The 12,241-nt window shown below is 39.2% G+C and overlaps 1 protein-coding gene across 6 annotated transcripts in view; it reads right to left on the bottom strand.

Moving 5' to 3' along the window:
* Positions 1-12,241, bottom strand: part of LOC124796248 (alpha-L-iduronidase) — a 232,588-nt gene that overhangs the window by 187,672 nt on the left and 32,675 nt on the right. For all 6 annotated transcript variants that reach the window (XM_047260344.1, XM_047260348.1, XM_047260349.1 and 3 more), the window contains exons 2-3: positions 12,144-12,222; positions 11,954-12,062 (exon numbers count right to left, since the gene is read on the bottom strand). In XM_047260344.1, coding sequence (XP_047116300.1) covers positions 11,954-12,062; positions 12,144-12,177 — 143 coding nt within the window. In that variant the 5' untranslated portion in view covers positions 12,178-12,222. The remainder of the gene's footprint in view (positions 1-11,953; positions 12,063-12,143; positions 12,223-12,241) is intronic.

Here is a 12,241-nt window from a genome sequence, read left to right as displayed (position 1 = left end):
TCTCTGCCATAAAGACTAGAGTCAAGAAATACCCTCACTATAATTCATCACATCCATCTCAAAGTAGCATTCCACCATGAGCGCATCAAAGTAGTTCCTTGACTTGCCCATGTACAATCTCGAACTCCACATTCAAGCCACATCGGTCATATTCCTATCAAAGATCTAGGTGCAAGACCTGTCCTGTACATTCACCTATAATTTCCTCCAGCCTAATCACTGTCATTACCTATACATCGAACAATACATCTACATCTATACTCTGCAAAACCACCATGAAGTACATGGCACAGGGAACATCCCGTTGTACAAGTTACTAGGTTTCTTCCCATTCCAATCACAAATGGAGTGTGGGAAGAACGATTGTTTGAATGATTCTGTGTGTCCAGTAACTGTCTAATCTTATCCTCATGATACCTATGTGAGCAATATGTAAGGGGTTGTGACATATTACTTGAGCTATCATTTAAAGCCTGGTTTTGAAACTTTGTTAATAGACTTTCTTGGTATAGTTTACATCTATCTTCAAGAGTATTCCAGTTCAGTTCCTTCAGTATCTCTGAGAGACTCCCACGGATTGAACCAACCTGTGGTCATTCATGCTGCCAATCTCTGTATACATTCAATATCCCCTGTTAATCCTATTTACTTTGGGTTCCACACAATTGAGCAGTATTCTAGAGCCAGCCACACAACTGATTTGTAAGCAATCTCCTTTGTAGACTGATTGCACTTCCCCAGTATCCTACCAGTAAACCAAAGTCTAACACCTGCTTTACCCGTGACTATATGAGCATTCTATTTCATATCCCTTCAAAGTATTACACACAGGTTTTTGTGAAGTGCACAATTTTACATCAAGTTCTGACTGAATATTTATGCAGCTTCTTCCAGACAGTCTTTCATTATAGATAAAAAAGTCTGAGGTTACTATTAATATTGTCTGCAAGGTCATTAATATACAACACGAACAGCAAGGGTCTCTTGGGCACACCTGAAGTTACTTCTACATCTGACAAATGACTCTTCATCCATGATAACATGCTGCCTCCTCCCTACCAAAACAACATCAATCCAGTAACAAATTTCACTTGATACCCCATATGATCATACTTTTGATAATAAGCAAAGGTGTGGTACTGCAAATACACCCTGAATGGCCATTTCTGAACTGTGGTCAAAAGCCAATCATACCATCCAGCTGCACAGCATGGTGCACAATGCAATGTGTTTGACTTCAATGAAGCAGCCTCATAATCCCTGTCTCTGGATTTCACCCAGCATCACCAGTTTTGAATGTGCAAGTGAGAACTCAGACTGCAACATACTCCATGGCAACATCTCCCTGCTATCAATGTCCACAAGCCTCTACCCCATGTGTACAACATGCTATTTATTTTTAGGACTAGATCGTTCACAAAGGCACAGCAAGGATGTCACAGCATAAATTACAGATTTGGATATGGAAATAGCCAAATTATACCAGCACCTGGGATGCTGTAATGTACCTGGACTGTTAGCTGTACTGGAAAAATTTCCTCATAAGAAGACAGCAGATGATCTAGTTTAGAGTTCATCTTAGTAAAGCTAACCTGTCACAACAATGGGTAGAATTCCTGAGAAAAAGGTAACCAAATCCACATTCAAGTACAGGCAGACACATAAGGGCTGCATTACAAACCAAAGTGCAAAGCAAGTCAAAATTGGAAGTAACACAATACAAAATGTCAGTTAATCATAAAACCAATTTCCAGAGGCTAATCATTTTTCTCCACTTGAAATCACTCATTTGTTGGTATTGCATCATCTGACTGCACTAAGACGGACTGACACTTGCTTTCAAATTTCCACATTATTGCATGGCTCTTCACAACATAAACTTGGAGTAGGTCTGACCTCCCTGTCTCAGTCCCACAAGAGAAACTACCACTCTGCTGACAGCCTTATTTCTGAAATTTCCTGGCAGATCAAAACTGTGTGCCCGACTGAGACTCGAACTCGGGATCTTTGCCTTTCGCGGGCAAGTGCTCTACCATCTGAGCTACCGAAGCATGACTCACGCCCGGTACTCACAGCTTTACTTCTGCCAGTATCTCGTCTCCTACCTTCCAAACTTTACAGAAGCTCTCCTGCGAACCTTGCAGAAGGTTTGGAAGGTAGGAGACGAGATACTGGCAGAAGTAAAGCTGTGAGTACCGAGCGTGAGTCGTGCTTCGGTAGCTCAGATGGTAGAGCACTTGCCCGCGAAAGGCAAAGGTCCCGAGTTCGAGTCTCGGTCGAGCACACAGTTTTAATCTGCCAGGAAGTTTCCTATCAGCGCACACTCCGCTCCAGAGTGAAAATCTCATTCTGGAAGCCTTATTTCTGTTGCAGTCATAATTTGCTGGAACACTGTTCCAAGCATACTTGAAGTTTGCATCCTTCTGAGGTATTCTACTTGAGAGAGATTTCTCACAAACTTCAATGAAATTTCATACATAATTGAAGGAGTAAAGGTAAGCATCCAAAAAATAGTTGAGCCTCGAGTATAAAGTGAATGGTTACCTTTGTTCCTTCCATTATTTGTATTTCATGCATGACTATTCATTATCAATATGTACTTACCTATTTATCCAGCATTTCTGGATCATGTGTTGGCCTCACAATCTGCCTTCAGTGACTGTGCTCTTGGGCTGTTTCAGTACCCTGTTTAACTCCCAGCTGCCATAGGTCTTTCATGGCTTCGTCCATCCACGGCTTCCTGAGTCTACCAAGTGCAAGTATTCCTATAAGTCTTCCCACTAGCACTACTTTGGCTCTATGGTGTTTAGCTATGTGAGCTACATATCCTAGCCACCAACATCTTCTAGCTTTAATTTTCTGCACAATGGTTGGTTGCCGCATCATTTCATACAGTTCCTTGCCCTTCCTTTCTCTCCAGCTCTCTGCCTCTTACAATGAACCTAAAATCTTTCCCAAGATTTTACATTCAAAAGCAGTTTTTCATCATCCATCTCTGTCATACTCAAGGTTTCTGCTCCATATTAACACTGCTGGAATTATTATAGCTTTATTCCTTGTGTTTGGTTTTGCTGGAGAGGGTGAAGGATATTGTTATCTGTTGCACAGTTAAGGACATTCTGAATGAAATAATTATTTACTCTTTTATTTCCAGTTTCAAATTATTGTGGCTGTTAACCCAAGAACCCACGGACTGAAAGTTTACTACTTTGGGCAAACACAGATCTCCAACTTACGATGAGATTCTCTGTAATGCATTTCTAACCAATATCATCACTTCTGTCTTCTCATTATTGATACTTAGGCCAACTTTGCTGCATTTTGTGTTAGATCTCCCACTGTCTCAGCTTCCAAATCCAGTAGAACTGGAAGCCATCAGTATAGCCCAACAGGTTCATCCTTCCATTCATCAACAGGCAAGGAACAACCTCAAATACAGGGTGATTATAATTAAAGTGAAACTTTCAAACTGCTGTAGAAATAACACCACTAGTCAGAATGATGTCAGATTGCAATGGAATATTATTGGAGAAAGGGGGAAACTTATGGCAGAAGAGTCTATTAGTATGTTGGGTTTCACTAGGTATGGCCTGCACCTCAAGAGGTATGGGAAGAGGAAGCTGGCAAAGCTTATAGGTGACAGTGGTGATGGTGGGATCACTCATGGAAAAATTCCTGTAGTCATTGGTGTTAGAGCTGCACCTTTTTTAGATTGAAGTTAGCTGATAGGTATACCTGCTTAAAGGAAGTCCCTCTAACTAAAGAACCACCATCAGAGGATGTCATGTTTCCAAGTAGAGAAAGAATTAGCACATTTCATCAAAATATGAGAGGTATTAGAGGTAAAGGTAGTAAACTGCTTATAGATGTTGACTCTGAAATTATTGTCATATCAGAGCACCATTTAAATAATCTGACAATTCAGAGGCTTCTTTTACCAGGATACAGGTTAGCTGGCTGTTTTCAAGGAGTTCCTTGCAGAGTGAGGGAGTGGCCATGTACGTAAAAAACCGTATTCCATTTGAGTCCATAGATGTATCATGGCACTGCACTGAACAGATATCTGAATGTTGTGCAGGGGCAATTCGATTTAGTGGAATTTTTGTTATTCATAGGCCCCCTATCTCTGACTTCAGAGTATTTCTGTGCAAGCTAGAGAGGGTTCTTGATTCACTTTATAGGAAGTATCAGAAATAAGTTATATGAGGTGACTTCAATATTAATTTTGTATATGATGGTGCAAGAAAAAGGATGTTGGTAGATTTCCTTCATTCATATGATCTGATGCAGACTGTGTTTTTTCGAACTAGGGTGCAGGGGAACAGTAGTACAGCCATAGACAATATTTTTATTCATTTTTCATTACTAGACAGGCATTCAATTAGTAAAAGGGTAATGGCCTCTCAGATCATGATGCACAAATTTTAACACTAAAAGGCTTTTGTACACAAACACATATGATTACAAACTATGTAGGAAAGTTAACCCAATGGCAATAGATAGTTTTTTAAACCTCATTAAGGAACAAGAGTGGCAGGATGTTCATAGTGCCAATAACATAGATGATAAATATAATGCTTTCCTTAACATAGCCAGCCAGGCTGGCCGAGCGGTTCTAGGCGCTACAGTCTGGAACCGCGCGACTGCTACGGTCGCAGGTTCGAATCCTGCCTCGGGCATGGATGTGTGTGATATCCTTGGGTTAGTTAGGTTTAAGTAGTTCAAAGTTCTAGGGAACTGATGACCTCAGAAGTTAAGTCCCGTAGTGCTCAGAGCCATTTGAACCTTAACATATTTCTCATGCTCTTTGAGAGCTGCTTTCCATTAGAATGTTCTAAATGGGGTGCTAGCAGTAAAAGGCACCCTGGGTGGCTGGCTTGTGGGATAAGGATATCATATAGAACAAAGTGGGAATTATATCAAAGTGTTAGAAGTTGTCACAATCAAGCTACAGTAGCCCATTACAAACAGTACTGTAAGGTGCTTAAAACTGTTATTGGAAAGGCAAAGAGTATGTGGTATGCAAATAGAATAGCTAATTCATGGGATAAAATTAAAACCATGTGGCCAGTTGTGAAGGAAGTCTCTGGTCAGCAGCATAAGGTCGGTGGTATAAAGTCAGTTTGTAGCAAAAATATTTCTCTTACTGATAAATCAAATATATGTACAGTATTTAACAATCATTTTTTGAGTATTGCTGGTGAATTACATATAACTCTCATGGCAAATGCCTTTCCAAGATTGATGTCTGAAATACTCCTCTGTGATACAGAAGGGGAAGATTAAGTCAATAATTAAATCACTAAAATCTAAGAACTCTCATGGAAATGATGGAGTGCCTAGCAGAATATTAAAGTACTGAGCTGCATGCACATGTTAGCCCTGTATTTAGCCATATTTGTAATTTTTCCTTTAGAAATGGTCAGTTTCCTGAAAGTTTGAAGTACTCAGTAGTAAAGCTGCTTTATAAAAAGGGAGAAAGGGATAATGTAAACAATTTTAGAGCTATTTCTATACCATCAGTGTTTGCTAAAGTTATTGACAAGGCTGTGCATGTAAGGATAATTGATCATTTTATATCACACAATTTGCTGTCAAATGTACAGTTCGGCTTTAGAAGTCGTTTAACAACTGAAAATGTTATATGCTCTTTTCTCTGTGAGATACTGAATGGGCTAAACAAAAGGTTTCAAATGTTAGGCATATTTTTTGATATAACTAAGGCATTTGATTGTGCGGATCACAAAATATTGCTCCAGAAGTTGGACCATTATGAAATAAACAATTGGTTCACCTCTTACTTTAGCTACAGACAGCAAAAGGTCATTATTCACAGTGTTGAGAATGGCTGTGATGTGGGGTCTGAGTGGGGTACAGTCAAATGGGGTGTGCCTCATGGATCAATGTTGGGGCCACTCCTGTTCCTTATTTATATAAATGACATGCCCTCTAGTATTACAGGTAACTCTAAAATATTTCTGTTTGCTGATGACACTAGCTTGGTACTAAAGGATGTTGTATGCAACATTGTCTCAGTTTCAAATGGTGCAGTTCATTATATAAGTTCATCGCTTGTAGAAAATAAAGGAATGCTAAATCACAGTAAGACTCAGTTATTACAGTTTTTAACATACAATTCAACAAAACCTGTCATTTTAATTTCACAGAATGGGCATATGATTAGTGAAACTGAATATTTCAAATTTCTTGATGTTCAGATAGATAGTAAACTATCATGGAAACCCCATTTTCAGGATCTTGATCAAAGATTTAGTGCTACCATTTTTACTACTCAAACGGTATCTGAAGTAAATGATTGTTCGACATGAAAATTAGTCTACTTTACTCATTTTCATTTGCTTATGTCATATGGTATTATATTTTGGGGTAACTGTTCCCATTCTAAAAGGATATTTTTTGGCTCAGAAATGGGCGGTTTGGGCAGTAAGTGGCAACAGAAATAAACCTGCATTTGGATCAGACTTAATTAACTCTTGTGGAGAAAGGTGTGCAGTATACTGTTGCATCCATTTTCAATAAACTACCACAAGAATTCAAAAATCTTAGCAGTAATAAACACGATTGCAAATCAAAACTGAAGAGTTTCCTCATGGGTCGCTCCTTCTATTCTGTCAAGGAGTTTCTTGAAAAAATTAGCTGATTCTTGTTGTATTGTAGATTGTGTTTACTTAAACTTATGGTTTGACCTTTTTTGGGTTCATAAACATTTTATTTTTAGCTGTTATTAGTTTTATGTTGTAATTTCATGTACTGATACGTTCAATGACCTTGGAGATTTGCTCCTTGATTTGGTCCTATTGAACTTCAGGTGTAAATAAATAAATAAAAACAAAAAATAAATAGTTACAAAATGTAGCAATAGATGGTGCTGTAAGCATCATAATTTAATAGTGGTCGACTACAAATGACAGACAGATCATACAACAACGCCTAAGCTGCACATTTGACATCAAACAAACTGTGCTACTCAGTGTGCATGGGTGGTCCAGTGTGATATAGTTAGTTACCTAAGCCCATCCACCACAGCAAGGTCATATCACATTGGATGGGAAAATTAGTTATTAATTATCCTTAGGCCGAAAACCCCATAAAAAGCATCACTCACATTGGTTTTTAATTGTCCTGAGGACAAAAACCACACTAAAAGCATTAATCACATCTGTTTTTAATTGTCCTAAGGCCAAAAACCACATAAAAAGCATGGATCAAAATCAAATTGGATTATTAATTTCTGTGTGACTGGTGCAAAACATGTTCAATATGCTGTCCACCATTTTCTGCAAAAAGCTGAAATCGAGGAACAGAATGTTCCACAACTGATCAAAGTGTTTCCAGGGTCACAGTCGGAATATGTTGCGCAATGTGTGCCTTCAGTGCAGCTAAGTTTGCAATTGGAATGCTGAGCACAACATCTTTCAGATAGCCCCACAGCCAGAAGTCACACATATTAAAATCAGATAATTGGGACAGCCAGGCTGTAGGGAAATGGTGGCTGATAATTCTAACATTTCCAAAATGGTGCTTCAGGAGCTGCGTAACTAGATTTAAAATGTTTGGAGGTGTGCCATATTGCTTAAACATGATCCCATCCACACATCCACGATCTTGGAGAGCTTGAATGACATGGTTGCACAAAAGACACCCGTAGCCCTTACCAGTGATGGTACAGCGTAACAGGACCAGAAGCACCTGTCTCTTCGAAAAAATATGGCCCTGTGATAAATGACGTCATAAATCTGCACCACACAGTGACCTTTTCAGGATGAAGTGGTTCTGGTTGATTTGTGTTTGGATTTTCCGTTGCCCATATTTGACAATTCTGTGTACTGACATAACCTGTCAGATGGAAGTGGGGCTCTGTCTGTCCACAAAATCTTCCACAGCCAGTCATTGTCCACTTCCACGTGACCAAGAAATTCTAAAGCATAGGCCTCTCTTGCTGGCAGGTCAACAGGAAGCAACTTGTATACATGAGTAATTTTGAATGGATAGCAAAGAAGGATGTTTCGTAGGATTTTATGCACCGTGCTCATGTGTACATTCAATGTTTGGGCAATTCTCCATGCACTACACTTTTACACACTGCGTTTTGTCTCCTCCTGCACTGCTGTGGCCACTGTTTCCACTAATGTTCAATCAATTTGTTTCCTCCCTCTATCAGGTTGCACACCAAAAGAACCTGTCTTTTCAAATTTCCAAATCATTTTCTCCAGATGCATGGCAGTCACTGGAACAACACCTTTTTTCAAACCCTTCAGTGTCTGGAACTTCTGCAAAGTGATGTGATGTGTGCACAGTCATCATTCTTTTAATACAGCTTTACAAGCAGAGCATGATACTGCATTGAGACAGCCATGGTGAAAGTCGCAGGCGTGAAAGGAGGAAAAGCTGTGCACCCGGCGTGTTTATACCAACTTTGGTCAGTTGTGTGCATGACATCTACATCTACATCTACATCCATACTCCGCAAGTCACCTGACGGTGTGGCAGAGGGTACCTTGAGTACCTCTACCAGTTCTCCCTTCTATTCCAGTCTCGTATTGTTCGTGGAAAGAAAGATTGTCGGTATGCCTCTGTGTGGGCTCTAATCTCTCTGATTTTATCCTCATGGTCTCTTTGTGAGATATACATAGGAGGGAGCAATATACTGCTTGACTCCTCGGTGAAGGTATGTTCTCGAAACTTTAACAAAAGCCTGTACTGAGCTACTGAGCACCTCTCTTGTAGAGTTTTCCACTGGAGTTATCTCATATTCAAGCAGTGGGAGAACAAGTGTACTGTAACCTACTTCCTTTGTTTTTGGACTGCATTTCCTTAGGATTCTTCCAATGAATCTCAGTCTGGCATCTGCTTTACCGACGATTAATTTTATATGGTCATTCCATTTTAAATCACTCCTAATGCCTAATCCCAGATAATTTATGGAATTAACTGCTTCCAGCTGCTGACCTGCTATATTGTAGCTACATGATAGAGGATCTTTCTTTCTATGTATTTACAGCACATTACACTTTTCTACATTGAGATTCAATTGCCATTCCCTGCACGATGTGTCAATTCGTTGCAGATCCTCCTGCATTTCAGTACAATTTTTCATTGTTACAACCTCTCAATATACTACAGCATTATCCACAAAAAGCCTCAGTGAACTTCCGATGTTATCCACAAGGTCATTTATATATATTGTGAATAAAAATGGTCCTATTAAACTCCCCTGCGGCACACCTGAAATCACTCTTACTTCAGAAGACTTCTCTCCATTGAGGATGACATGCTGCATTCTGTTATTTCGGAACTCTTCAATCCAGTCACAGAATTGGTCTGACAGTCCATATTCTCTTACTTTGTTCATTAAATGACTGTGGGAAACTGTATCAAATGCCTTGTGGAAGTCAAGAAACACAGCATCTACCTGGGAACCCGTGTCTATGACCCTCTGAGTCTCATGGACAAATAGGGTGAGCTGGGTTTCACATGATCATCATTTCCAAAACCCATGCTGATTCCTACAGAGTAGATTTCTAGCCTCCAGAAAAGTCATTATACTCTAACATAATACATGTTCCATAATTCTACAACTGATCAACGTTGGAGGTATAGGGCTATAGTTCTGCACATCTGTTGGACGTCCCTTCTTGAAAACAGGGATGACCTGTGCCTTTTCCAATCTTTTGGAACACTACACTCTTCTAGAGACCTACAGTACACCACTGCAAGAAGGGGGCAATTTCCTTCACATACTCTGTGTAAAATTGAACTGGTATCCCATCAGGACCAGCGGCCTTTCCTCTTTTGAGCGATTTTAATTGTTTTTCTATCCCTCTGTCATCTATTTCGATATCTGCCTTGTTTTCATTTATGTATTCTGACACATACAGTGGCATCTATTGAACAATTTTCATGCTATTTCTTTTCCTTCTGCCATATGTTTTCCCCCTTCTCTGATAATATTCCATTGCAATTTGAAGTCACACTGACCAGTGGCGTTATTTCTACACAGTGTTTTGAAAGTTTAATTATAATCACCCCGTGTATCTAGAAGGAGTCAAAGACTTGGTAATAAGTCGAGACCAGTAATGTTACCTCTCACATGACACCAGGTTGAATTATATAATAAAAAAATTATAAGATTGTCTCTGTGGGAATATATGACAATTTTAGACATAAACATTTTGCATAAACATTAGGTCATGAGAAAGCTATCTGCAAGATGGGTTCCACGATTGCTCACATTGACCAACAACGGAGTCGTGTGAAGTGTTGCAAGGACGGTTTGAAGCTATTCAGGAATAATCAGCAGGACTTTAAGCATCGTTTTGTCACTGTGGATGAAACATGGATACATTACTATACTCCTGCGACCAAACAACAATCTAAACAATGGATTACCAAGAGAGAATCTGCACCAAAAAAGGCAAAGACCATTCCTTCGGCCAGAAAGGTTATGGCGACTGTCTTTTGGGATTCGCAAGGGATAATCCTCATCGACTATCTGGAAAAGGGTAAAACTATTACAGGAGAATATTATTCATCGTTATTGGACTATCTGAAAACCGAGCTGCAAGAAAAACGCCGGCGATTGGACTGCAAAAAAGTCCTTTTCCATCACGGCAATGCACTAGTACACACCTCAGCAGTTGTGGTCGCAAAATTAATAGAAATAGGATTCCAACTCGTTTCGCATCCCCCTTTTCTCCAGACTTGGCTCCTTCGGACTACTATTTATTCCCCAATTTGGACCAGCGGCCTTTCCTCTTTTGAGTGATTTTAATTGTTTTTCTATTCCTCTGTCATCTATTTCAATATCTACCTTGTTTTCATTTATGTATTCTGGCACATACAGTGGCATCTATTGATCAATTTTCATGCTATTTCTTTTCCTTCTGCCATATGTTTTCCCCCTTCTCCCATAATATTCCATTGCAATTTGAAGTCACACTGACCAGTGGTGTTATTTCTACACAGTGTTTTGAAAGTTTAACTTTAATTATAATCACCCTGTGTATTTCTAGAAGGAGTCAAAGTAGAATCTGTTTCACATTTCAAATACCTAGGAAGCATGATCTCAAAAGATAACACCATTAAGCAGATATTACACACAGAACAACACAGAAAGCATCCAATTTTTACAGACAAATCAGAAATCTTCTCTGGGATGATAAAATGCCAAGAGAAACAAAAGTGACTGTGTATCACACCTATTTCATACCAATCCTAACATATGGTTTAGAAACATGTACCCTACTAAACAAAGACCTCAGCATAATTCAGGCAACAGAAATGAGATTTATGACAACTATGAACCAAACAACTAGAATCGACAAAATCAGGAATGAGGTGAATAGAAAGGTAGCTGGTGTTGAGGTTCCTGTTACCAGTGTCATAAAGAAATGCAAGCTTCAGTGGTATGGGCAAATAATGAGAGGAACAGTCGAACACTTGGCAAAAGGTATTTCAACCTGAACCTTGCACGTAGAAGACCATGGAGAAGACCAAGAAAATGCTGGATAGAGACTGTAAGATCAGATGTGGGGGAGAAAGGACACAAATGGGAAGCTGTCCTGGTACAGAAAATATATGAAGACAGAAGGAGATGGCGAGCACTCTAGGAAACTGGAGTTGGGAAACGATGATGATCATTACTGTCCTTTTATCAGATGCCTTTCTTGAACACAATGTTAAATAATATTAGTAAGATAGCATCACCCTGACACAGACCTGCATAAATATCAAACTCCTAGGATATCTCTCCCTGGTATTTCACTTTTGCTCTTGTTTCTGCAGTGCTTGTTCTCACCATGCTCACAAATTTACTTGAGACTCCATACTCCCTATGAATATTTTAAAATAAACTTTTTCATTATTTATATGCATTAGATAAACTGTTACAAACTGGACAGGAAAGATATTATTCTAATAATCTTATACAAACCTGAAACCAGTGCTGTCCCAAAAATGGTTTAGAGGACCTACTGGAGGAGACATCAAATCAATGTATGCTTCCAGTTTACAACTTCTTCTTGCAGGAACAATTATAACACCTTAAGAAAAGAGATACACATTTGAGTATTCACTGTACTTCCACAGTGCAGAAAGAAATGATCATCTATCATGATACTCACAGAGAAATATTGTCGTCTTATAAAAAGTCATCATGGTAAGTAGTGGGTTGTTCTATAGGACATTCAGTTGTGCTCTAACCTGTTTAGAAAGGCACAGG

This window comes from Schistocerca piceifrons, chromosome 4 (assembly GCF_021461385.2).
Source record: "Schistocerca piceifrons isolate TAMUIC-IGC-003096 chromosome 4, iqSchPice1.1, whole genome shotgun sequence".
NCBI classification, from domain to species: Eukaryota; Metazoa; Arthropoda; class Insecta; order Orthoptera; family Acrididae; genus Schistocerca; species Schistocerca piceifrons.
The sequence above is the reverse complement of the archived record's forward strand: the minus strand, read 5'-3'. Positions and strand labels throughout refer to the sequence as shown.